Source organism: Chiloscyllium plagiosum, unplaced genomic scaffold (genome assembly GCF_037043375.1).
Source record: "Chiloscyllium plagiosum isolate Xiang-an unplaced genomic scaffold, Cpla_swu_hap1 HiC_scaffold_3, whole genome shotgun sequence".
Classification (NCBI taxonomy): domain Eukaryota; kingdom Metazoa; phylum Chordata; class Chondrichthyes; order Orectolobiformes; family Hemiscylliidae; genus Chiloscyllium; species Chiloscyllium plagiosum.
Genome location: NW_028270141.1, coordinates 119,103,870 through 119,131,592, shown reverse-complemented (window position 1 = coordinate 119,131,592; position 27,723 = coordinate 119,103,870). Strand labels below are relative to the sequence as shown.

The following is a 27,723-nucleotide window of genomic DNA, read 5'->3' as shown; positions in this document are numbered from 1 at the left end:
AGCACAGCTTGATAAAGTTCCAGTGAACTGGAGTGTGAAATTTAAATAGTTCACCTCAGCACGTGACAGCCTGTGCCTGTCTCTGATCTTTGTCTCAGAATGGCAGGCAAGACACTAGCATGTTACCATAGCAAAGATCCTGGCATTTAGGGTACTTTCACCCTGAGACAGTGCAGCTAGCTGAAAATTTCCCAATTCAGGAGTGAAAATCCATGTGGATGTCATAGTCCTGATTACTAATGAAGAGGAGCTAAAATATGGATAGTGAGTTTTTTGGGTTGGATTTTGAGGTTAAAAAATACTGAGAATATCAATGTTCACTTTTCTTAAAGTAATTCTGATAACAATTTCCAGCAACTGCACACATGATTACAAATATGGAAGTTCCTCCCGAGTTGCTCTGCTCGTCCAGAAATATCTCACCTACCAACTCGGAATTCGAATTCATGCAATAATATGGAGTTGCTGCACTTACAAGGCAGCTGGACACTAATTGTGCCAGAAAAAAGTTAGGTCTGGTACATTCAAATGCTAAAGTGAAGTGAATTTTTAAATGGTGTTCTAGGTTTAATAACTGTCAAACCACCTCTCTAACATTGGACATTGCACAGTTATCATTGTGGAGTTTCATTCCTTTAAATGTTAAGTATTGAAGATGCTAAAAAAGTAAAAACAATTTGTTAAATTGTCTTTTTGCCTTAATTTCATTTCTTTCTGCTTGACTTTATTTTGTTTTGCGAACATGGCATTTGATTTGAGTATTGTCACATGCACTTCCTCGTTCAGTATACTTTGCTCAGTAAAAATCTTTCAGTCTGATTGTTTGAGGAGACACATGGTTGTTTGCACTATTCACACAGTCTGAGAGTTCCTGTAGAAGGTGTTACTCTGTTTTAGATTTCTAATCATTCTTAATATTCAGTGCAAAAGCATAGAAGGTCTTAGTAAGTGCGGTGAATGGTGTGTGCTGTTTGTTTGCTGCTGGTCAGGAATTCTAGGTCATAGCAAAAAAAATTGTCAGATTATTCCTAATTGTTTGGCAAAATTCTTCTTCAGTTAAGTCAACAGTTTGGTTTAGAAGGAAGTAATCTCAACCTTCGAACCAACAAAATCTCCCCACGCACTTTTCTACATTGTTGCTGTATAGTTAAATATAACCTGAATGTTTGCCAAGAAATCAGCACTACAGAATGGCTTCCTCAGCTACCTGCCAGTCTATTCAGCTGATAGAAAGGATGTTTAATTATTGGTATTTTCTCTCCAGTTTATTTTGAGCACATGGATTTGTGGGTAGTGAGTAGGGATTGGGGGTGTTGGTGGACGTGGATGGAAGAAGCCATATTCCCTTGTGCAGGAACTTCATTATCGGGGTTCTGTGAAGCAATAAGATTTTAAACTGGAATATCTTGACTGTATTTCACAAGAGGCTCAGCAGCTCCTTATTAAAGTGCTAAACTATGATCATCACTGCTGAGGTCTGACCAGGGGCTTTCCATTATCCAAGTATCTTGCTGCAGGTTATCAGAAGCTGCTCTGCTTGCATGCACTTTGAATGTTGTAAACTTTACAGGAGGATGTGTTCTGTTAAGATCCCAAATGAGCAATACTGGGAACATGAACGCGGATTGTCTAAACAGCTGCACTTTAATTGGAATCGAGAGAAATATAAATTATGAACATTTGTAACTTTAACTCAAAAGCAGTGTTAGTGAGGAAAGTGTAAAATCTCAGTGAGGTCAGAAGGATAGGAAAGAGAGACATGAGCGATGGGAATGTGGGCAATTATAATTCTGGCTCTTTTGTTAAACATTGTGATTTCCCTGCTGAAAAGAAATAATGTAGATATTCAGACATGATGATCTAATTTAACCTGCCCTGTGTTAAGCTGCGTTGAGTGCAATGGGGTGTACTGTTGAGACTCTACTGAATGTGATGTGCAACATTGGCCATGACTTGGTTGTATCCACTGTTAACTGGCTTTCCTTATGCCCTAACATTTATTTTAGATGTAACTGCGGCCAGCTTTCTATCTGAAGTTAGTAAGAGGTTGCTTGAAGATAAACAAAGCCCCGTAGCCACAAGCGCCCTTTGGTTTAGATTAAGCACGTGAACCCTGAACTCATGGGCATTAAGTTCTCTGACAGTTCTATGCATCTAGCATGTCTTAATGCCATGTGGAAAGGGCATGCAGTGGCTTTGAAATGGTGTTGGCACACTTGCCTCTGAGTGAGAAAGCCCCATTCCAGAAACCATAACTTCGGCTGATATCTAAGTGCAGTGGAGGGAGGGCTGCACTCTCAGAGAAGTGATGCACCAAATGAGAAATTAAGTTAATATCTGCTCTTTCATGCCCATCTGCAAGGAAGAGCACAAAGGGCTACCCTGGTGATTAGACAATAACCTTCCCTTGCCGAAACCAACAAAATGAATTATCTGTATTGTTCTTAGCGTTGTTTGTAGGATCTTGGTGTCAACAAATTGGCCAGTACATTCCCCTACATCACAAAAGTTTTAAAAATATCTAATTGGCTGTGAAGTGTCAATAGTAACCCTCGGGTCATGAAAGATGCTACTGAAATCCAAATTCTTTTTCTGATACAGTATTAAAATGGCAATCATATTCACCTATTGTGGTCAGCATTTCCAGGTTGCTGCTTTTGCTTAATTACTTCTCAAATTTGAATCTTAAGAAAATGCATTTCATGAATATTAACGCATACATAAAAGAGGTATGTCAGACATCAACTCAGTTACAATTAGAACTAACTTACTTCTGCTCAGGACAGTAATACTAATGAGTGAATTCAACAGGTACAAACTTACTTCAAAAATTAAACAATGGTCAGATCTAGACTGCACTGAAGCATAATACTTGTTAATTGAGTATACAACTTGCATTCATCCAGGACAGAGTCCATATACATAAAGCTGTTATCCATATATGGAGAATTTTGCCAAGAAATGGCATTTCAAAACTATTTCATATGATTTAATTCTAGATCACTGGCATACACAGATGGGAGAAATAGATGATTATGATTTAGGCATTGTGAACATAATTAAAATTTACTGCTGGCACAGAAGTTCGGGGATTTGGCTATCAGAAAAGATGATTTGCAAAAAAATGTGGGAATGCTGGTAAGCAGAGTCATACAGCACAAACACAGATGGTTTGGCCCAAATCTTCCATGACAACGAGGTTTCCTAAACTGATCTAGTCCCATTTGCCTGCATTTGGCCCATAACCCTCTAAACCTTTCCCATCCATGTACCTGTCCAAATGTCTTTTAAATGTTGTGATTGTATTCACCCCTACCACTTCGTCTGGCAACTCGTTCCATATAAACACCACCCTCTGTGTGAAAAAGTTGTCTCTCTGGACCTTTTTAAATCTTTCCCCTCTCATCTTAATCCTATGCTCTCCAGTTTTGGACTCCCCTACCCTGGGGAAAAGACTTTGTCTATTCACCTTTTCTGTGCCTCTCATGATTTTATAGATCTCTATAAGATCACCCCTCAGCCTCCTACTCTCCAGTGAAAAAGGTCCCAGCCTAACCAGCCTCTCCTTATAACTCATGCCCTCCATTGTCGATAACATCCTTGGAAATTGTCTTTGCACCCTTTCCAGTTTAATAACATCCTCCCTATAGCAGGAAGACCAGAATTGTACAAAGTACCCAAATGTGGCCTTACTAACATTCTGTACAGCGGTAAAATAACGTTCCAATTCTTGTACTCAATGCCTTGACCAATTGCTAATTGCCTTCACCATTCTGCCTACCTGTGCCAGCACTTCAAGGAGCTATGTATCCCTATGTCTCTGTTTGACAACATACCCCGAAGCCCTATCATTAATTGTGAAAGTCCTGCCCTAGTTTGTCTTACCAAAGTGCAACGCCTCGCATTTATCCAAATTAGACTTCATCTGCCATTCCTCAGCCCACTGGCCCAGTTGATCAAGAACTCATTGTAGAATTGATAACCTTCTTCACTGTCCACTACACCACCAATTTTGGTGTCATCCACAAACTTACTAACCATGCCTCCCATATTCTCATCCAAATTGATTACTTAAATGATGAACCATAGTGGACCCAGCACTGATCCTTGCGGCACACCGCTGGTCATAGGCCTCCAGTCTGAACAACAACCCTCTATCACCACCCTCTGTCTCCAACCATTAAGCCAATTTTGCATTCAGTTGGGTAGCTCTCCCTGGATCCCATGTGATCTAACCTTACTATCCAATCTATCATACAGAACCTTATTGAAGGCCATGTTAAAGTCCTCATAGACAACGTCTACCACTCTGCCTTCATCTATCTTCTTGGTCACCTCTTCAAAAATCTCAAACAAATTTGTGAAATGTGCTTTCCAAGCAAAAAGCTATGCTGACTATCCCTAATCAGTCTTTGCCTTTCTAAATGCACATAGATTCTGTCTCTCAGAATCCCGTCTAACAACCTACCACCACTGATGTCATGCTCACGGGTCTATGGTCCCCTGGCTTTTCCACATAGCATTTCTCAAATAAAGGGCACAACATTAGCCACACCCCAGTCTTCCAGCAGCTCACCTGTAGCTATCAATAATACAATTAGCATCGTTGCTGCAGGGCCCACAATTTCTTTCCTAGCATCCCACAGTTTGCTGGGATAGACTTGATTAAGTCAGTGCATTTATCTACCTATATGCATTTTGAGATGTCCAGCATCTCCTGTTTTGTAATATGAACTCTTTTCAAGACATCACTACTTATTTCCCTGAGTATCCTTATTTCCATGTCTTTCTCCACAATAAATACTGATGCCTAGTATTCATTTAGTATCTTGTCATCTTCTGTGCTTTCACACATAGATGGCCTTGTTGATCTTTAAGGGGCCCTACTCTCTACCAGTTACTCTTTAGACCTTAATTTTATTGTAAAAACTCTTTGGATTTTTCTTAACCTTAAATGCCAAAGCTATCTCATGTTTCCTTTTGCCATCCTGATTTTCCTCTTAAGTGTACTCATGCACCCCCATTCTCCTCAAATGATTCATTTGATCCCAGCTGCCTATACCTGATATATGCCTCCTTCTTTTTCTTGACCAGAACCTCAATATCTCCAGTCCCTCGGTGTTCCCTACACCTGATAGCCTGCCCTTCACACTAACAGGAATATACTATCCTGCACTATGGCTATCTCACTTTTGAAAGCCTCCCACGTGTCAGATGTCCCTTTACCTGCAAACCACCTCCCCCATAACTTTCTAAAGTTCTTGTCTAACACCATCAAAATGGGCCTTGCTCCAATTTAAAACTTTAACTTGTGGAGTAGACAGACAGGTGATTCTATAAATCAGTGTTGCTCATTGCAATGCCATGGGAAGGGAAAGAATTTTACAGGGGTGCGAGTGACTAGATTTCTCGTATGATCAAGTGACAAGTGTGGCAATGCCCAGCTTGACATTGAGGTCATCTCAGTCCGCCTTTTACATATTTCACAAGCGACATGGTGAAATTCTCTCCAAGCAGTGTAAGTTGCCAATGGATAAACTCAGACCAGGCTGGAACACTCTAGTGTCATAGCCTCCACTGCTGGTCCTGGGGGAGGACAATGTCCCTACCTAGCAGGATCTCTAGGACCCTGCCTGTAACGCAGGGTGCCAACTTTCCCCTGCCTGCTATGTCTGATGCAAAGGACAACTGTGCAGGGTGGCTCCGGCCTGACAGTGCTTGTCCAGGTGCAGGATGGACTTTTAAACATGACATAATTATAACAGACGATGCTTAATTCCTGGATATCTGCTGAGTGATGATTTATTCTGGGAGTAGCATGTGGTAAGATGGAGCAGAAATCAGCTATGAACGAAGACATAGGGACTTAGTAGGTCATTAATGAGGTAAAAACAATGACTGCAGATGCTGGAAACCAGATTCTGGATTAGTGATGCTGGAAGAGCACAGCAGTTCAGGCAGCATCCGAGGAGCAGTAATGAGGCAAGTTTTGTCAGATACAGCAAGGGAACCTTCTGGGCCTCCAGGCTGCAAGCCTTTCAAAACTTTAATACAACTTGGACTCGGGCCAAAAACCAAAATAAGATTCAGAGCTATGAATGTTGAAAAGTATGGATGAACAGCAACATTTTGAAGTCCAGGTATGTAACTCCCTCAGGTGGAAGAGAAAATAAATGGAATCAGAAAATGTTTACAATATTTTGGGTACGAGCTGATGTACGAGCATTACTGATGTACGAGCATTACTGAAGAATGACATTTTGTTGAAACTTTTTATTGTGCACGCATCAGAATAATTGATTCATTTTACTAACGTAAAAAAAACCATTTATGGTGTATGAAGGGACAATGCTCACTGGTTGACAAGTGAATTGTAATTGGCAGAGGCACTGCCATGGGGAACATAAAAAGTTAGGTAATGACTGACAATTAACTGCCAAGCTTTGTTTAAATTTTAAATCATGCAAGTTGACTATGTTATTCAAAGCATTGATTTGAAAAAATGCAATAGAGAATTGCAGTCACCTATTTTATTGTGTGTGCCGCACAGCTGTTCAGTTTGCAAAGAACGGGGCCTTTGTGAACTTACAGTCTAAACACACGCACCATATTATGAACCCAACTAACCATCTGAAGTTGGTTGTGAGCATAATTCTTCATATATTCGGGATTATTTTGTAAATGTTGTCTAATCACAGAATCACAGTTAACTTAGTTTGTCATTAACAGAGTGCTGTCAACAATCCAAACAGATATTCTGCCGTTCACACAGGTGAGTAATGAAATATATGAATTTAATTGCAGTTGTGATGCTAGCATACAGTCTGTCATTCCAATGACTGGTCGTTCACATCAAGTAACATGTCCCAAGTAACAAGTAACAAGAAGCAGGACGTTCATTGTGCCCCATCAGTTCTCACATGCAAAGTACAAAACATAGCGTCCAACATTAGATGTGATTCTGTTATTGAGTAACTTGAGCTAAATAACCATTAGTATACACTGTACCAAGAATTATGCTGACAATCAATCAATTTAGAACTCATGCACACTGTCCTTTACAGAAAGAATATGTACAGATACTGCACCTGTTCCAACTTCCCAAAATCTGGTTCATTTTTCAGGGTAATTCCTTTATCAATGAGAGTCAAACTACCTGGTTTAAAGTTTAAATGAGCTCAGTAGCTACTATCAGCTTGCTGGTGTATTGCCACTGTCAAAGTGTGGCACTGGAAAAGCACAGCCGGTCAGGCACCATCCGAGGAGCCGGAGAATCGACGTTTCGAGCATTAGCCCTTTCTGATGAAGGGCTTATGCCCGAAACATTGATTTCCCTGTTCCTCAGATGCTACCTGACTTGCTGTGCTTTTCCAGTGCCACACTTTTCAATCCTGATCTCCAGCATCTGCAGTCCTCACTTTCTCATATCCCCAATAGTATTGTCATGACAAACAGAGTCCACTTGTCAAATTCTACACAAAAACAGAAGTTGCTGGAAAAGCTCAGCAGGTCTGGCAGCATCTGTGAAGAGAAATCAAAGTTAACGTTTCGGGTGCAGTGAATCTTCCTCAATATGTTAACTTTGATTTCTCTTCACAAATGCTGCCAGACCTGTTGAGCTTTTCCAGCAACATCTGTTTTTGTTTCTGATTAACAGAATCCTCAGTTCTTTTGGGGATTTTTGGCAACTTCTCCTGTCGTTTTCCCAATACACTGGTAATTCTGGCAATTGTCCCGATGAGTGCACAACAAAACGTTTCAATGAAATGTGTATTTTTACAGAAGTACTTGATGCATATGACATCAAGGAATTTGACATTAAAGATGTTTGTGGAAAACACTAATTAGGTCAAGCTAGGAGTGAGGTTTTGGGAACCCCAGTATAGAATCCACATTAAATCAATAAAATGTGGACAGCACAGATTTATCAAGATGATAGGAAGATTAGAAAACAATTGTTGAGGATAGATTTGGGCATAAGACTGAGAATAATGAGGAACTTTTAATGAGAGTAAATAAGGAAAAACATTTCTCTGGTTTCTGAGTCCATAGCAAGGGGTCATTTATTTTAAATTGTTGCTGCAAGTCAGAGAGATGTTAACGAAATTGTGATGCAGAGGTGTGTTGGTGTATGGAGTACTTTGACACAGGGAAACGCTGAGTTGGAAACTATTGCATCACTTTACTTTGAAGACCTTTAAAACTCCTTAATGCAACCGTACATTTTCCAATCATCTCCACAGAGGCAATACTAACTTAGTGAAGGGAAAAGGCAGGGTAGATAAGGGCAGGTTATTTCAAGTAGTTATGGGACTAAGAATGAGGAGCAATCAATACAAGCTTAAATATAAGAGATTTGAAACAGGTTGTGGGAAAAGCTTTGTGGAATTGCTAGGCTACGGAATTAACTTCCAAAGTTAATGACAGAAATTATGTAAACATTCAAGATTAGATTAGACTGATGGATAAAAGAAAAAGAGCAAACTCAAATCCAAATAAGGTGGATAAATGTGATCAATTCATTTGCCCGAGTGCTGTGTAAACAATGTCAGAAAATGGGTGGGTCAAATTATCTGTTGGAATTGTAACTTCTATGGACTTGTAGGTGCACACATATATGCGTGGGTCACTACATGACACAGGGCTATTGTAAATTATTTGCTTAATATTGTTTCTTCTGAGTTTTGAGATACATCTGGTAATTCACCTTCATTGAGATCCTTTGCTCTATTTCTCCATGTGGCAGGAAATGTCAAGAATGCTGGAAATTATGGTCACAAATTGTAACCTTGAAATAACTACACACACCATATTGTGTATACCCAGCTCTTGTTCAGTTGTGGCTACTGCTATGTAACTTGTTTTGCCATCTAAATGTGTTGGATTTCACAGTTCTCCAGATTACTGTTCAGAATTCAGGCAAAAAGACATTAAGGCACTGGTGAAGGTCCAAACAAATTTACAAATACGATACCACAACTCTGAGGTTATACCTACTAGAAAAGACTGAAGACACAGTTGCTTTTAAGAGAAGGCTTGTTAACTAGAAAGAGTGCAAGGAAGCTCATGAGAAGCTTAAACACTGGCATAGATTAGTTTGGTAAATGGCCTGTTTCCATATTGCAAATCCAATACAACAATTTTCAGTACATTGCTGTGTAATATAAGCAGATAATATAAGTAGATCATTCGATCTCACTTCACTCAGTAAAATAGCCATTTGCTACAACAGTGAAATATTAGTTAACAGCAGTCACAAAAATCACATTTAGCAAGTGGAAGCTGAAAGATAGCAATTGGAGATACTATTACACATACAGTCAAACCACAGGAGACACCAAACCTGCCTGTTTAATACAACTTACTGTAATAGTAGGCAGTGGAATCAAATGCTGGGTTGTGGGGTGAGGATTGAGGAAAACCCTTAAGTTGTGTATTATGTAGATTTACCAAAGAAAATTCCCTATGCAATTTTTTGATTCTAATACTTGTGTATAAGCTTTGGTCTCAGAACTGATGTTGGAAGAAGAATAGGTGACATAACCTCAATTCAGTTGAATCATAGAATGATACAGCACAGATGGTGCACACATAGAATGATACAGGCCATTCTACCCATCAAGTCAATGTCTGTTTGATAGAGAGATCCAACTCAACCCATTCCCCTTACCTTTGAACACAACCCTGTAATTTTCTTTCCTTTCAAATTTTTGTGTGGCACAAAATGGAATAGTTGATGTTATGGAAGGAAGAGCATGAGCAAGGGCCAAGAAAGAAGAGCAAGGACATGTCTTTCTTCCTCACATAAACAATAGATGGTTGACAACTTAGAGTCAGTTTTAGACTCCCACATTGTTGAACGTTAATCTGTTTTGATGCAGAGGATGGAATCTCATCCTCTCTTCGATCATGAAACCTTCCTCCAAAAAAAGCAGTTTCCACTTACTGGCCAATTCCTTTCCACACAGTACAGTTATTGGGGATGTGATGGCATAGTGGTTGGCATTGCCGCTGGACGAGTGATCTAGAGGCTCAGTCAATGTCCGAGGGCCCCAGGTCCAAATGCAACCTCAAAGGATTGTGGAAATTGCATTCAATTTTTCAGAAGAGCAAGACTTAAACGTTTAATGGTGACCGTGAAAATCACTATCAATTGTTGTAAAAACCCAGATTGGTCTGTGGAAGGAAATTGGCCATCCTTACCTCTTCTGGCTTACATGCAACTCCAGGCTAAAAGCAATGTGGTTGACACTTAATCACCCTTTGAAATGGTCTAATACTTGGGAAAAGGGATTGTCAACAAATGCTGGCCCAATAAACAACACCCATATCTATGACTGAATAAAAAATAATTGAAGCTACATTGAGACTTTAGCACTGCTGAACAAACATGGCTTGATATCCTCCTCAACAAAAGGAAATAAAACCTGTCATCTGATAACTGATCTTTTCTCATCATGAATCATCACACTCTCTCTCTTGTGTTGAACTCTTTGACTGGGTCTATTATGATAATCAGAGGTCCTTTCTTTCTTGGACAGAATGCAGAGGAGTCTTACAGAAATGAAGGACTTCAGTTATTGTGGATAAACTAGAGAAGCTTCCTCTTAAAACAAACAACTTTAAGGGGAGATTGACTAGAGTAATTCAATATTCTGGAAGTTATGCACAATGTCAATGGGGAGAAACTATTTCCATTGGTAGAAGAATCAATAATCAGGCTGAGAATAATTAATAAAAGTTGAAAAAGAGAAAGGGGGTGAAAAACTGTTTTGCAGTGAATTTTCATAACTGGAAGACACTACCTTGAAAGAATGGAAGTGGAGCCAATAACAAAAAGGAATTAGGTATCGATTTGGAAAGGAGTAACATTTACATGGGCCTATGGGAAACGAACAGAGGGAAAGAGCTGAAGAATGGGATTAACTGGATAGCCCTGCCAAAGAGACACCATGCTGTAAGATAGTATGATTTCTACTAAGTTGAAAATGTAAGGTCCTAAGCATTCTTCAGGTCAAAGTTGAAGTTCTAAATTGGAGAAAGGCCAATTTTGATGGTATTAGGCAAGAACTTTCGAAAGCTGATTGGGGGCAAATGTTTGCAGGTAAAGGGACGGCTGGAAAATGGGAAGCCTTCAGAAATGAGACAACAAGAATCCAGAGAAAGTATATTCCTGTTAGGGTGAAAGTAAAGGCTGGTAGGGAATGCTGGATGACTAAAGAAATTGAGGGTTTGGTTAAGAAAAGAAGGAAGCGTATGTAAGATATAGACAGGATAGATCGAGTGAATCCTTAGAAGAGTATAAAGGAAGTAGGAGTATACTTAAGAGGGAAATCAGGAAGGCAAAAAGAAGACATGAGATAGCTTTGGCAAACAGAGTTAAGGAGACTCCAAAGGGTTTTTACAAATATATTAAGGACAAAAGGGTAACGAGGGAGAGAATAGGGCTCCTCAAAGATCAGCAAGGTGGTCTTTGTGTGGAGCTGCAGAAAATGGGGGAGATACTAAATGAGTATTTTGCATCAGTATTTACTGTGGAAAAGGATATGGAAGATATAGACTGTAGAGAAATAGATGGTGACACCTTGCAAAATGTCCAGATTACACAGGAGGAAGTGTTGGATGTCTTGAAACGGGTAAAGATGGATAAATCTCCAGGACCTGATCAGGTGTACCCTAGAACTCTTTGGGAAGCTAGAGAAGTGAATGCTGGGCCTCTTGCTGAGATATTTGTATCATCGATAGTCACAGGTGAGGTGCCGGAAGACTGGAGGTTGGCTCATGTGGTGCCACTGTTTAAGAAGAGTGGTAAGGACAAGCCAGGGAACTATAGACCGGTGAGCCTGACATCGGTCGTGGGCAATGTGTTGGAGGGAATCCTGAGGGACAGGATGTATATGTATTTAGAAAGGCAAGGACTGATTAGGGATAGTCAACATGGCTTTGTGCATGGGAAGTCATGTCTCACAAACTTGATTGTGTTTTTTGAGTAAGTAACAAAGAGGATTGATGAGGGAAGAGTGGTAGATGTGATCTATATGGACTTCAGTAAAGCGTTCGACAAGGTTCCCCATGGGAGACTGATTAGCAAGGTTAGATCTCATGGAATACAGGGAGAACTAGCCATTTAGATACAGAATTGGTTTAAAGGTAGAAGACAGAGGGTGATGGAGGGTTGTTTTTCAGACTGGAGGCCTGTGACCAGTTGAAAGCCACAAGGATCGGTGCTGGAACCTCTACGTTTTGTCATTTATATAAATGATTTGGATGTGAGCATAAGAGGTATGGTTAGTAAGTTTGCAGATGACACCAAAATTGGAGGTGTAGTGGACTGCGAAGAGGGTTACCTCAGATTACAACAGGATCTGGATCAGATGGGCCAATCGGCTGAGAAGTGGCAGATGGAATTTAATTCAGATAAATGCAAGGTGCTGCATTTTGGGAAAGCAAATCTTAGCAGGACTTATACACTTAATGGTAAGGTCCTAGGGAGTCCTGAACAAAGAGAACTTGGAGTGCAGGTTCATAGCTCCTCGAAAGTGGAGTTGCAGGTAGATAGAATAGTGAAGAAGGCGTTTGGTATGCTTTCCTTTATTGGTCAGAGTATTGAGTACAGGAGTTGGGAGGTCATGTTGTAGCTGTGCAGGACATTGGTTAGGCCACTATTAGAATATTGCGTGCAGTTCTGGTCTCCTTCCAATCGGAAAGATGTTGTGAAACTTGAAAGGGTTCAGAAAAGATTTACAAGGATGTTGCCAGGGTTGGAGGATCTGAGCTATAGGGAGAGGTTGAACAGGCTGGGGCTGTTTTCCCTGGAGCATCAGAAGCTGAGGGGTGACCTTATAGAAGTTTACAAAATTATGATGGGCACGAATAGGGTAAATAGGCAAAGTCTTTTCCCTGGGGCCAGGGAGTCCAGAACTAGAGGACATAGGTTTAGGGGGAGAGGGGAAAGATATAAAAGAGACCTAAGGGGGCAACTTTTTCACGCAGAGGGTAGTATGTGTATGGAATGAGCTGCCAGAGGAAGTGGTGGAGGGGTACAATTGCAACATTTAAGAGGCATTTGATGGGTATATGAATAGGAAGGGTTTGGAGGGATATGGGCCGGGTGCTGGCAGGTGGAACTAGATTGGGTTGGGATATCTGGTTGGCATGGACGGGTTGGACCGAAGGGTCTGTTTCCCTGCTGTACATCTCTATGACTCTACGACTCAATTCTGAACCTATGCTTTCCAGGACCCTGGAACCTCAGATTTACCACAATCCTATCCCATTTCACTAATCTGCAGATTTTTTTCAAAAATGAAGCTTAGTCTGATGCAACAATTATTTCTCAACACACAGTGGTGTGATCCCAAGACTATTATCACCAAGTATATTGAAGAATTTCCACATCACCTTCATCGTGTTCTCAGTTTATGGGATCTGCAAGGATTGCTGAAACAGACATATGTACAACTAGAATTTGCAGCAATAAAGACTTGAATAAAGTATTGTCTCCTTTTAAAGCATGCTGAAATATCACATCATAATTTGCTTCTCGGATTAAAAAAAAAGGTATGGACTGGAGAACCATGCATTTTCTCTTCAGGGAGAAGTCATGGAGGGAGGATAATGTGAGACAGCCTATTACTTCCTCTGTCCTAAACAGCATATATAAAATGTAAACATTGTGCCTTTTTATGGTGACTTAAATAGGAAAAGGAACAAATTAACAACCAAAAATGATGCAAAGATTATTGCCTGTTTTGAAAGCTGGTATCCTGACACTCATTATATTGCACAGACCAATCAGCTATTTGTAGCAGTCTGAATATCCATGTGTACACACCCTTGGCTTCAGCTCATCTACAGCTTCTTCTACTAGTGCTTGAACCAGCAGCTCTGTAAACAGTGCTTACAATGAGACCACCAGACAAACAAATTGGATGGGCAAAGTCACTGCAACAGATGCCATTTGAAGTGGGAACAACAATGCAAACATGGAATTCCTTCAATATTGCAATATTCATGTTTACAGAACTTCCCTGTACAAATAATCATACAGTAGAAGAGGCCCTTCAGCCCATCAAGTCTGCATAATGACAAAAATTATTCAAAACCTATACAAATCCAACTTTTAATCACTAGGCCATAACCTTGAGTGTTATGACATGTCAAGTACTCATCCAAGTAGTTTTTAAAGGTTATGAGATTTTCTGCTTTAATTACCCTCCCAGGCCATGTGTTGCAGATTCCCACCACCCTCTGGGTGAAAAGAAAATCCCCCAAATGTCTTTAAACCTCCTGCCTTTAATCTTACCATTAAACCCAAGTTATTGAACGTTCAAATAAGGGGAATAGTTGCTTGCTATCTGCCTGTTCATTCCTTCATAATCTTATACACCTCAGTGAGGCTCCCTCTCAGCCTTCTCTGCTCTGAAGAAAACAATTCAAACTTATCCAGCCTCACTCCTAGCTAAACCGCTCCATCCCAGGCTACATCCTGGTGAACCTCCTCTGCACACCTTCCAGTGCTATCACATCTTTCCAATAGTGAGATGAGCAGAACTGCACACAAGTACTCCAGTTGTGTCTTGAATAAAGTTTTGTGCATCTGTAACATTACCTGTAGCAATTCCAGCAACTTCTGCTTTTGTTTCTAATTTCAAGCATCCATAATTCTTTGGTTTTTGTAGTTTTTATCCATCATAACCTCCTCTGCTCTTTTAATCTATTCCATGACTGGTAAAGCCCATATGCCTTCTTTTGATTTCGTTTGATTTGATTTATTCTTGTCACTTGTATCAAGATAAAGTGAAAAGTATTGTTTTGTGTGCTATCCAGACAAATCATACCTTACTGAAGTACATCAGAGTAATAAAACAGAATGCAGAATGTAGTGTTACAGCTACAGAGAAGGCGCAGAGAAAGACCAACTCTAATATAGGAGAGGTCCGTTCATAAGTCTGATAACAGTGGGAAGAAGCTCTTCTTGAATCTGTTCGTATGTGTTTTGAAACTTTTGTATCTACTGCCCGATGGAAGAGGGTGAAAGAAAGGAAAACCAGGGTGGGAGGTGTCTTTGAGTATGTTGGCTGCTTTCCCAAGGCAGCAGGAAGGGTAGACAGAGTAAATGGATGGAAGGCTGGTTTATGTGATGGATCGGGCTGCATTCACACAACTCTGTAATTTCTTGCAGTCTTGGGCAGAACGGTTGCCATATCAAGCTGGGACATATTTATTCTATTAACCTCTCTGGCCACCTTTAGGGATCCGAAGACAAGTACCCTAAAATCTCTCCATTCTCGGAGCTTCCTGGTGTCCTGCCATTCACTGAGTACTCCCTTGTCTTGTTAGGCTTCTTCCAAAGTGCATCGCCTACTCATTTAGTTTTCAGATGTACTAAAACTTCATACAATTACATGGAATGCACAGAATTGAATAGGTCATTTGACCTCAAAAAAGAAATCATGCCAGTTTTCATGCTCGATGCATGTTTCTTCTGCTCCTTTTCGCCTAATCCACTCAGCATATCACGTAATGCAGTAAAGCTATTGGGGGTTTTACACATTGGGCCACCTGAACAGTTTAAAATCCTTTAATCGGTTCTTTGAAGTAATGCAGGACAAGGAAGCGCTCATAAATGTGAACATCTCCAAAGTAATTTATTTTCATCGAGACAAAATCACAATGTGATTTAGATAATGCATTACTTACTCCTAGCTGATATTACTCCTTTATCTTGACTCTGCCACACAAGTTCTGCACTACGTTCAAATGGACGTTTGGGTTTCTGCTGATTTCAGGCCTCTGACATGCACAAACAATCCCCGAGAACACATCAGCACATGGAGACTGATCTTAGTAGGTTGTTAAAACAATACCATTTATGTCACAAAATTTGAAACCCTATAAACAAGAAGAGTATTGAGTTTGGAAAATCTCTGATGCAATATACCTGGTTTCAGAACTGGCTATGACAACTGTGCTCAGAGTAATCAAAGCAACTCAGAATTTTAACTAAATTCAACCCTGAAAAATGAAGGATGGGGAGGAGCAAGGTACAGTATTTTTTTACATGGCTTGAGTCACCAAAGTAATGAAATTATTAAATTTAAATGTACTTCAGGATCTCTAACATAGGAATGGTTGTTTTTTTTTTAAAAATACAATTTTCATTCAATACTGCACTTTTTTTAATAACAGTCTGTCATTTTCCTATTTCCTGAATATGTTATCTATTTTTGTTATTATATGATTATTATGTGCTTATAACCAGATTACTAAGTATATACAGAAACGTTTTGATGCACGTTAAGCTAACTGGCTTATTCAGCCTTGGTGCTGTGAAATGTTTCTTGTTTTCATTATTATCAAAACCACAAGTGATTGAAACACGCTTCTTTTAATTTAATTTAACTTCTTTAGTTCAAATTATCCAAAGAAGGTGTAGTGATTGGAACGAGGTTGGCCAATTGGATGTCATTGAGTCTGAGTTCCTTGTTTGGGCTGTTAACCTGATCCGATCAGGGAGTCCTGGCTGGAGTCACAGGGATTCTCCTGTCTCTAGGGACTGGCTCTGAGCTCGCTGGTCAGAGTCCTTGTATTGTGCATGTGTAAGTAAAGGGTGACTCGGTAATAGATACTGGCTCCCATGGAGTTATTTCAGAAGTGAATGTTTCTTACCCATATAAAGAGCACAATTTCTTAACAATAAATTTCTACATGACTTTGTTATTCATGCCACTTAATTAAAGTTATTCAATAATTCAAATCATTTCAAAAGACAAACTGTAAATTTCAAAAGTACAAGAGATGGTACCAACTTCTGACCCTTAATTACAAGCCATTATATAAAGTTTCGCCAAACGTAACGCTACAACGCTCTCACATTAACAGATCTTTTGGATAGTTGTTTGTAATTTATTTAAATAATGTAATGTAATTAGATTTTATGCTTATGATACTGGTAAAAATTTCAGTTTGTTGGAAATACAAAAAGGTCTCCACCAGAGGAAATAAACACAATAACCATAACTAAAGACAATGAAAATTCCATGAAGCCAAATAGGTCTACAAGACAATCCATCTCCTGGACCTGATGGAATAGATCCTAGAACATTAATGAAAGTAAAAAACAAATGACAGTGATAGTTGATGCATTGGTAGTTACCTTCCAGAATCCCCAGATTCTGGAAAAGTTCCAGAGGATTGGAAAACTGCCAAGGTAAACATCTTTATTCAAAAAGGGACGAAGACAAAAACCTGGTAACTGTAAACCAGTCAGCTTAATGTCCTATACTATGAAAATGTTAGATGGATGTAATTATATATACGTTATATGGATGTAATAGCATGTAATATTTAGAAGTACATAATATAATCACACAGGGTCAACATGGTTTCATGAAGAGAAAATCAGGCTTGACAAATTTATTCCTTGAGGTAACAAACAGGATAGATAAAGGGGAAACAGTAGATGTAATATATTTGGATTTCTAAAAGCTGTTTGATAAGGTAGTACAAATAGGCTACTTAATAAGTTAGCAGTCCATTGTGTTTAGGGTAATACTTCAGAATGGAAAGACAATTTGCTAACTAATCAAAGACAGTTGCGATAAAGGAGATATTTTCAGGGTGACAATCTGTATCTAGTAGTGTACAATGCCTCATGGATCAGTACTGAGGCAACTATTATTTACAATATATATAAATGATTTGGATGAGAGAAGAGAATGTGTCATAGCCAGGTTTGTAGCAAGTGGAGAGCTAAATGGTGAGGAAGACAAAGAATCTACAGACAGATTAAAATAATGGGCAAAAAATATGCCTTTTGGAATATACTGTTGGAAAATGTGATGTTATACACTTTGGCCGGAATAATAGAAGATCTGAAAGTTATTCAAATGGAGGAAGACTGCAGAAAGCTGCACCACACAGCAATTTGGGAGTCCTTGTACATAAATCACAAAAAGGTAGTGTAAAAGTTCAGCAGGTAACAGGGAAGGCAAATGCAATATAGGCTAAATTTCAAAGGAAATACAGTATAAAAACAGGGAAGTCTTGCTAAAGCTGTACAGCACTGGTCAGACTATACCAAGAACATTGTGAACAGTATTGGTCCCCTTATCTAAGGGGAGAGATACTGGCAGTGGAAGCAGGATAAAAATCCCAGGTATGATGGAATTTTCTGATAAGGAGAGGTTGAGTAGGCTAGGTCTGTACTCAATGGTGCAAAGGCTTTCATTATTGAGCTATAAAATGGAAAATGGGAAAAGGCCTGATTTAAAAGCCAAGAATTGTGGGAAGGATGACATGTACTTTTTAAAGGTTACCTGACACTTATTATGAATGCTGATTACACAGTTGCTGGTTAAAGCAACGAGAGAAAGTTTACTGCAGATGAACTGCAGCCTTGGAGTTTATACAATGGAGATTCAGCCAGCAACAAGTAGCTGACTGATCTGGGGACCTGTTACTAGTTTTCAATGGCAAAGGCCTCCTACCTGCCAACAACTATGTGAATGTCTCCCAGGTAGCTGAACAGCTTGTGGGTGTGAATAATCAGTCAGAAGCCATCGGACCTCCGGAAAGGGGGGAGTCGTTTTCCTATTTGCAGTTAAAAAACACCTCAAGCCAATAGAAAGCCAGTTTATTTCCCCTCATCAGCTGTTGTACAGTGCATGCCCTTAATCAATAAATCAGAGACTTTATAAGTGTGAACCAGTTACCTCGTGCCTCTGTAAGTAAGTGAAAGTACCTGGAGAAGGAAAATCAAGGAGCAATCTGTCCAGACATGCCAAAAGGCTCATCTCCATGAACCAAGGACCACTGAACTGCCTTCTGGCCTTTCACTCTACCCATGGGAATAGTAGGGCATGATTTCCAGCAAGCTACACTAGGGCAGAACAACATGAGTTTAGAAGCATGAGAGATTAGGTTCAAAAGGATTTCACAGGGTTGAGGCTGAGAGATTGCTTCCCCTCGTGGGACAGTTTAGGACCAGTGAACATAATCTCAGAGTAATGGGTTACCCAGGAATGACAAGGATGAGGAAACATTTCCTCTGTTATAAGGTAGCGATTCTGGGAATTCTTTCCTGCAGTGGGCTGTAAAGGCTGCATTCGGTGTACGCACATCTGAGATAGACATTTTTAGTCCATTTGTAAATTTCTTAGATTAGATTAGATTACATTACAGTGTGGAAACAGGCCCTTCGGCCCAACAAGTCCACACCGACCCGCCGAAGCGCAACCCACCCACACCCCTACATTTACCCCTTACCTAACACTACGGGCAATTTAGTATGGCCAATTCACCTGACCTGCACATCTTTGGACTGTGGGAGGAAACCGGAGCACCCGGAGGAAACCCACGCAGACACGGGGAGAACGTGCAAACTCCACACAGTCAGTCGCCTGAGGCGGGAATTGAACCCGGGTCTCTGGCGCTGTGAGGCAGCAGTGCTAACTGCTGTGCCACCATGCCGCCCACTAAGTCATTAAGGGAATCAAAGGAAAAGGTGATACAGCAGGAAAGTGAATTTGAGGATTATCAGATCAGTCAGCAACTTAGAGATGTGCAGCATGGAAACAGACCCTTCGGTCTAATTTGTCTATGCTGTCCAGATATGCTAAATAAATCTAGTCCCATACCATCCAGATGCCTTTTAAATATTGTAATTCTACCAGCCTCCACCACTTCCTCTGGCAGCTCATTCCATCCAGATATGCTAAATAAATCTAGTCCCATACCATCCAGATGCCTTTTAAATATTGTAATTCTACCAGCCTCCACCACTTCCTCTGGCAGCTCATTCCATCCACACAACATCCTCTGCATGAAAAGGTTGCCCCTTAGGTCCCTTTTAAATGTTTCCCCTCTCACTTTATGCCTATGCCCTCTAGGTTTGGACTCCCCCAAAGAAATGACCTTGTCTATTTACCCTATCCATGCCCCTCTTCTTAGCCTCCAACACTCCAAGGAAATTGCCTCGGCCTGTTCAGGCTTGCCCGATAGCTCAAACCCTCCAACACTGGCAACATCCTTGTAAGTCTTTTCTGAATCCTTTCAAGTTTCACAACATCCTTTCTATAGCAGGGGGACCAGAACTGCATGCAGTATTCCAAAAGTGACCTAACCAATGTCCTGTACAGCCGCAACATGACCACCCAACTCCTATACTCAATGCACAGACCAATCAAGGCAAGCATACCAAACACCTTCTTCACTATCTTGTCTACCGGCGACTCCACTTTCAAGGAACTATAAACCTGCACTCCAAGGTCTCTTTGTTCATGATCTCATTGAATGCTGGAACAGACTTAATGGACCGAATAGTCTACTTAAGCATCTATGTCCTATGATCAGAGCCCATCTAATTTATGCCACAAGAACAGTTCAACTAATTTGTAATACATTTATTCCACATTTCCATTGCACAATGCTTTCAGATATTTGACTAAAACAACTTCCTCATCCCATGTGTGCAGCTTTAATCATCACAATAATAAAATTATTACTGTAACTTGTCATAGTCTCCGTTCACATCCCAAAAAAGTTCTCTCATCAAGGTCCATTCACAATCTACAAAATCCTGCATATTGTACAGAAGATAATTTTGTAATTTTAGTTGTTTGAAAGCTCTCCGTTCTACTTTCTGTGTCCTCATGTAGGAGCTTAAATTCCTGTCTCCATTAAGGTAGCAAGCTAGTCCTCCAGTGCAACAAGAGACTTTCAGATGTGTAGCTGTAATGCTCTTCAAAGATGCTCTGTGTAAAATTATGGGAATGTTAACACACTCAGAAGAATTATAATAGTCCTCATTGGAATTAAATGCAAGAATGTGCAATTTGTACTGCTAATTACTTTAAGGTTGTCATTTATACTACCATTCTGTCTTGTACATGGCACATTTCCTATACACAGACAGCACCTGACTTAAGTCACTTTTACTCACTATTCAGTCCCCTCAATTAGGCAGCCAGTTTGTTCAATCCATTATCCCTTTAGCATTCAATTAATTGTTCTGGAATTTATGCATTCAGTCATAGCAAAGCTGTCAGAATTCTCTGTCATTATAGCAATAAAACTGACAGGAAAATCTGGTGTCTTTTCACAGATAGTTTAAAGTGAAACTCAGTGATTCTCAGCCCATTCATGAGTGCACAGTTAAAACCTTGGAAAAAAGAGAGTGTTGGAGAAACACAGCAGGTCTGACAGCATCTGTTAAGAGAAAAACAGAGTTAATGCTTCGAATCCACTGAGCCAATGTTGAAATGTCAGTTGAGTCAAAATATTAGCCTTGCTTTTCTATCAACAGACCTGCTGTGTTTCTCCAGCTCACTCTGTTTTGTTCCAGATTTCCAGGGTCTGTAGTTCTTTGAGTTTATTTTAGAAATAACTTGACAGGGACTTGCACCTTTTACACTGCTAGCCCCAGTACAAAGATCATCAAAACTAAAATTGTGCCTTACTGCAAGAGATGTAACTGAGTTTTTGAGTGTACTTAGTCATAATTATTGACAACAACCTCTCTCACTCATTAAACTTTATTTGTAAAGAGTAATCTTTCCATTTATAATATTTCTTCAGCTTCTAATTCAATCTCCATTTTTAAAATTCATTCTTTCATGGGTTGTAAGCATCATTGGCAAGATCAGCATTTGTTGCCTATTCCCATTGACTGAATGGCTTCCTAGGTAATTTCAGAGGGCAATTCAGAGTCCAGCACATGCCAGGGGTCTGGAGTAACAAGGATGGCAGATTTCCTTCCCTAAAGGACATTATTGAACCAGATGGTAGTTTCGTGGTCAATATTAGTCTAATTAGCTTTCAATTCTAATTTAAAAAAAAGAAATTAAATTCCACCAGTTACCATGGTGGAATTGGAATCTATTTTCCCGGTATATTAGTTTAGGTCTTTAGATCGTGAGTCCGGTGAAATTATTAGTACACCACCATCTCCACCACGTGTATAGTTCCAATTATTATTTCACTCATTGTGAAATGATTCAAAAGTAAATAACAATCTGTGCTCAGTGATTTGCTGTCTTTGAGAATTCTTTAATATAATTGGCTACATTACCTGCTCAGTGACATTATTGCTAGATTTCGCTACAGCCACTGTTGGAAGAAAATTAAGGCAAGAATATCCATGCCACAGCAATCACTAGATCGTTCCAGACTTTCTTTGAAATCACCTGAGACTATTGCTAGCTCATCACTGATGACAAAATCCGCACAATCTCAAAAGGAGCCTATTGTAGTCAAAGTGCTACTTTAGTAAAAAGTCTTTATTTTTCGTGATGAGAGTTTAAAGAAGACAACATTTTTTCATTTCAATGTGGGCAGAAAACAAAATGTAATTATACCAAAGAATTTGCAACTTTTATTTTTTTTCCTGATGGACACCTGCTGACCAACAAAAAAATTCCCATTTGTTTTTCTCGTTGACAGACCGGATTTGTCCCTGGGAGGCCCCAAACTGTGCAGTTACTTAAAGGGGGAAAAACTGTCTTCAGAAATGTGGATGTTTATGATTGCTAGCATATTCACTCAGAGCCCTTTCTGAATCCAGTGATAAATAAACATTCAGTAACTTTTTTCGTTAGGGCAGTATTATTGCTATTCTCAGTTTTCAAATACTGATTTAAAGGAAATCGCTGTCTTCTTTATATAAGAACAAGGACTCATTTTTCTCCACCACCAGCCACCCATGACCACAACAGTCTTAAACCTGCCAAGTAAAAGTAGCTGTATGACAAGTTCATTATGTGTACAACTTGTGCCCTGTCAGAATTGTAACACGGAAGACATCTAAATATAATTAATGCACTTAAAATGGAATGATTATCTCATTTTTTTATCAGGTGAATAAAAGAGAACATTTCTTTGAATTCTCGGCTTTAAAATGACATACACCAAACTTTTGATTAATCAACATACCCAGGAGAGTGAAATATCACAGAGTGTTGCCCCCATGGAAGGCATGTTTTGGATCCCTTGATATTAGCACCATCAAGCTATCCGAAAAACTCCAAAAATCACTGCCAATTTGAATGTATAAAGCCTTATTGGAGGAAACATGTTGTGCTAATTGGCCTAAAATATTTATTTTTTTTTGTTAACATTACAATTAACCATTTTTGAAATGCTCATTGCCATAAGGTCAGATGTGACTGTATCTTCTTTTGTATTGCAAATGTGTTGCCTTCAGGTTTTTGTAAACGCATTTCAAAACAAACCTTTACTTGTTCTGGTTTCGAATCCGGAGACATCTGCGTTTCAGTGGCGGTTCACTGTCCTCGGGCCCTGTGTTGAGTACTGGCGTTGAGGTTATGCAGGGTGCTATAGCAGTCTTTTCAGTCGCTTTTGGCACAGGCTGAATCAAGCAGCCCGTCTTGGGTACTACTCTCAAGGCATATGCATGGTCCTCATCTGCAGGATTATGATTTACCTCCTGCTTGTCCACCCCACCCAGGGGTGATTCAATTGAGGCCTTCTTACCTGCCTCTAACTCCAGTTGACAGTTTGGTGTGCAGTTGTTTTCTTTGACTGACTCCAGCTCGTTGACAGCGATCTCCTCCTGTTGTTGTTGTTGCTGCTGCTGCTGCTGCTGCTGCTGCTGTTGTGGTTGTAGCTGCTGCTGCTGGTCTGGTCTTTCTTCTGAGCAGTGGGAACCATCCACGTTTTTTGTGCCATTCACAACCAGATTACAAGGTGTTAAATCAGAGTCACCTCCTGAATTTAGCTGGATAGTGCTGCAGTGGGAGGAATCACTACATGATAACACCTTTGATTCAATAGGGTTCAAATCAGGAAAATCCCTACAGTCAAGACAGTTCCGTTTATCTGGACTAGAAACAGTCAAATCTACAACACTTCTGCCTTCATTCTCAAGTTTCACAGAAGGATGCAAAGGCCTATGACCGATGTGATTAAGTCTGCTTCTATGGCTCATGGTCAAGTCTATGACTCCATCTTGCGGAAAGTCTACCATGTCAGCATAAGAAAAATCACTTTTAATTGGACCATTAGGCTTGACCGTTAGATCGACAACCTCACTCCTGCTGGTGTCGAGAAGTATGGCTGGCTGGTTCAAAGAATGGCTTGAGCAGTTAGCTGAGGCTTTAGTGGACTTGGAAGGCCTCGGCTGCATATGATCTGATGTCAATGAACTACTTGGCTCTTTTGTGTCATCTTCATCGTTAGAAGTGCTTGGAATGAGACTCTCAGCATTGCTGGAAATACCATTGGTGGATTTGGAGTCAATTGTGTGTGGAATTGGAATGGGAATGGGAATCGGCACAGGCAGTGGAACGATTACAGGATAGGGGACCAGGAGCGTTGGAGGGGGGACCAAAGGAGCAAGTGATGGCACCCCAAAGTTTAAAAGGTGTGGGATATGCATGTGGCCATTTGGCATCATGTTTATGTGTGGAAAGGAAACATTTGGCAGGGGTGCTCCTGAGGGGAGTAACCCTTGATGGTTTCCTGGCACTGTGGGTGTAGATGGATGATGAAGATGTGGCGAGAGCATCGGCCTGTGCATGGGGCTGGAATTAGGACCTATAGTTCGGGAACCCCCTGTTGGAGGACCAAGCCCTGAAATCATGTGGTTCGACAGAGGGCTGTTAGGGCTTGGAGTGTGAGGTCCCCGGATAAATGATGGGCGAATCTGATGCATCATCTGCTGCTCCATGAATATTGGCAGAGGCACAGGACCTCGGTTTGTCATGACCATAGAGGGATTACCTGGAGGGACACCCACTGGAGGCACTAAATTGGCTGGCTGTTGAAGCTGCATTGATGCAATATTGGAACTTTCATTTGCAGCCACTGCCTTCGAGATGGGGGTGTGAATTTTGGCAGTAGAACTACTGGCAGGATCGGATGGGGACAGAGTAGCTGATGCAGAATGGATGGGGACTTGAGTCTGCGAGGAAGGTGCCACAGGAGATGGGGCCTTTCTCCGAGCATCTGACAGTGGCATGTTCCAAGACTCTGGAGTCAGTAGTTGCACGCCTGGGTTATCAGATTTATTTTCCACTGGAGGATGCCCAGCATTACACAACCCAGCAGGAAGGTTGGCTTGGGTCTCTTTGTAAAATATGTCCATTTTGTACTGATTGAGGCATTTTGCACTGCAGAATTGTAGCCGTCGTTCTCCATCTCCAAAGTCTAGGTACTCTTTTGTGTGCCGAATGTGCTTGCACCAGTCACATACCTGTGGTCAGAACAATTGAAAGCACATTAGAAAGTGTAGCTACTCCAAAACAAACATGATGTTTGGTGTAAGTATGAAGTTATTTAATATTATTTAATTGCCTAAACAGATTAATCACTCAAAGACACTACATTGTTTTCATTGAAAATAGAGTGAATTTGATAGCCATCCAAATTACATGACATTAATATAAAATAGTTGATTATGGGCCTTTATCTTACTGACTTAGATTTATAATAACAACAGCTTGCCTTGATATAGCACCTTTAATGTAGCAACGTGTTGTAAGGCTTATAACTTTCCAACTGTATTGCCAAAGTTTTCTCGATGGTATAAATAACTGAAAAATAGAGGCTACTGTTTCTTGAAGGGATAGGCCTACAGAAAGGGTAGAAGCATCAGGGTTTTGAGTTTTGAGTGGAATGGGGAGATGAGGGAGTAACTGAAGTAGCCAGCAGTTGCATCAGGCTGATCTCTCCCTTTTCCAAAATCGAGAACTTAGCTTTGGCAAACAGAGATAAGCTGAGGTTGTGGCTAAGGGGAGAGGTGGAAATCTTATAATACCAAGAGCAATAGTTGCCAAAAACAGGAGTGATTCATATATCACAGTAAGCTACCGTTTAGTCCCCATTTCCACATTCATCCCCTCTGGTAGGTTCCAAAATGATAATATTGAGTAAGTTATATTTAATGAATTTAATCGGTTATGATCCCAGATAATGATAGTACTGGACAAGCCACATCCTAGATTGAAACCTGTCTTGATAGATCCTTACTTAGTTATTTCACATGGTGGTTAGTCACAGACGTTTTCATATGATGCTGCAGATTTCCTTAACAAAAGTACAGCAGTTTACTACACAAAAGAAGAACTTTGAAAAAAAGCTGTCTAAATATGGATGGCATTCATCAAGATCTCAAGCACACAACAAATAAAAGTTTCAACGTACTTCCTCCTGACACTATGCATCATGGAGACTCAAGTCCAGAAAAATTACACCCCATCTCATCTCTACATTTCTATTTAGCTAACTCCTTACATTTTAATTTCCATGGACTGTGGAGACAATTCAATGAGTCCATTCAAAGTCTGCTGAGATCAACGTTTCACAAGCCTGAGACACTAACCCTTGTCAGCTTTAATAACCTGCAGATTTCTAACCAAATTCTCTAAGTTTGGAAGCTTTATAAACTAAACCCTTCTTCTCAGGTGACTGGTTCTTTTAACTACCCTGAACTCTTTTGAGGAGTGAAACAAAATGTGTTTCTGAATTCAACCCTAAATTAAATTAAAAACTTGTTCAATCCAACATTCATCTGATCTGAAAAGAAAGCTAATAACCTTTAATGTTCATGCTACCTACCATAAGCCCCACGGTATAAACATCTTTCCATTAACACCACAGGGGTCAGCAGTCATCTTTTCTGACAAATGCTAAATTTAGTCACTGGTCAGAAAAGACATGACTTTTTTTGAAGAAAACCTTTCATAGAAATAAACAACACCCACCTGCCTCTGTTTGAAATCCAAATTAAAATAAAAACCTTTTTTACATAATTTACACAGCTTCATTACTACAAAGAGACTACACAATTTTACTGCTTCACATAACCCTCTTTGCAAATACCTGCTGAATTTGCACTATAGAAATAACACATCACAGGCTCTGACAATATCATTACAGCTCACTTCTCAATATAGCATTCAGGACAAACCAATCAATGTGTGTGTCGAAATGGAGATGGTTAGACAGCTTAGATTACATAATTCACCCTCTTCATTTCTATATTATTTCTCAGTGGAAATTGTTCTCATATTTCATTAGTCAGCAGGCACTTGCTCCTCACTGTTGTTAGGACAGACGGGAGAAACAGGATGAGATGGTGAAATGAGAGCAATAGAAATGGGGCAATCAGCCATATTTCTGGCTGCCTTGAAGGAAATGCCACGAACACCTTGGATATGCCCTCTCACTTTGGGTTGTTCCCTTCTTTCTTCCTACAGTCGGACGCAGCAATTTCTATGGGTTGCTCTCCACAATATATCTAACAGTGTTACTGAAGAAGATCAATTACTACAATGCTCAATGCCAAGGATCAATCACTACCAAATGCAATAACTACCAAGGATTACCACAACTTTATGAACTTGCAACTTTGGAGCTTTGAAAGTTCATTTACTAATGCAATCACTGCTTGCAACTTAATGTGAAAAAAAAGGTCCTACCCCTTTATTGGTCATAGTTTATAAATCTGTTTAATACACTATGATGACATGCATAGACCCCTATCATTATTTAATTCTTTGCAAAACACTGTTCTCCATAAATAAATGAAGCAAATAAACAAAGTCCACATATAGCTGGATCACAGAGATGTAGAAATGGACTTATCATTTATGAAATTGGTACACATTATCCACCAAAAATACAAATTCATAAATGCGGTTGCTTCTTGTCAATGAAAGCTTATGCAACTGCCCAAATTTAAGTATTAATTGGGTGGTTAAT

At 40.0% G+C, this 27,723-nt stretch overlaps 1 protein-coding gene across 7 annotated transcripts in view; it reads right to left on the bottom strand.

Annotated features, from left to right (window-relative positions):
• sobpa (sine oculis binding protein homolog (Drosophila) a) overlaps nt 1-27,723 on the bottom strand; it is a 354,580-nt gene that overhangs the window by 22,687 nt on the left and 304,170 nt on the right. For 5 of the 7 annotated variants that reach the window (XM_043687070.2, XM_043687069.2, XM_043687066.2 and 2 more), the window contains one exon: nt 23,081-25,213. In XM_043687070.2, coding sequence (XP_043543005.1) covers nt 23,234-25,213 — 1,980 coding nt within the window. In that variant the 3' untranslated portion in view covers nt 23,081-23,233. Of the gene's footprint in view, nt 1-23,080; nt 25,214-27,723 lie in introns of those variants that run through there. The other 2 variants (XM_043687068.2, XM_043687067.2) reach the window with 2 other exon arrangements.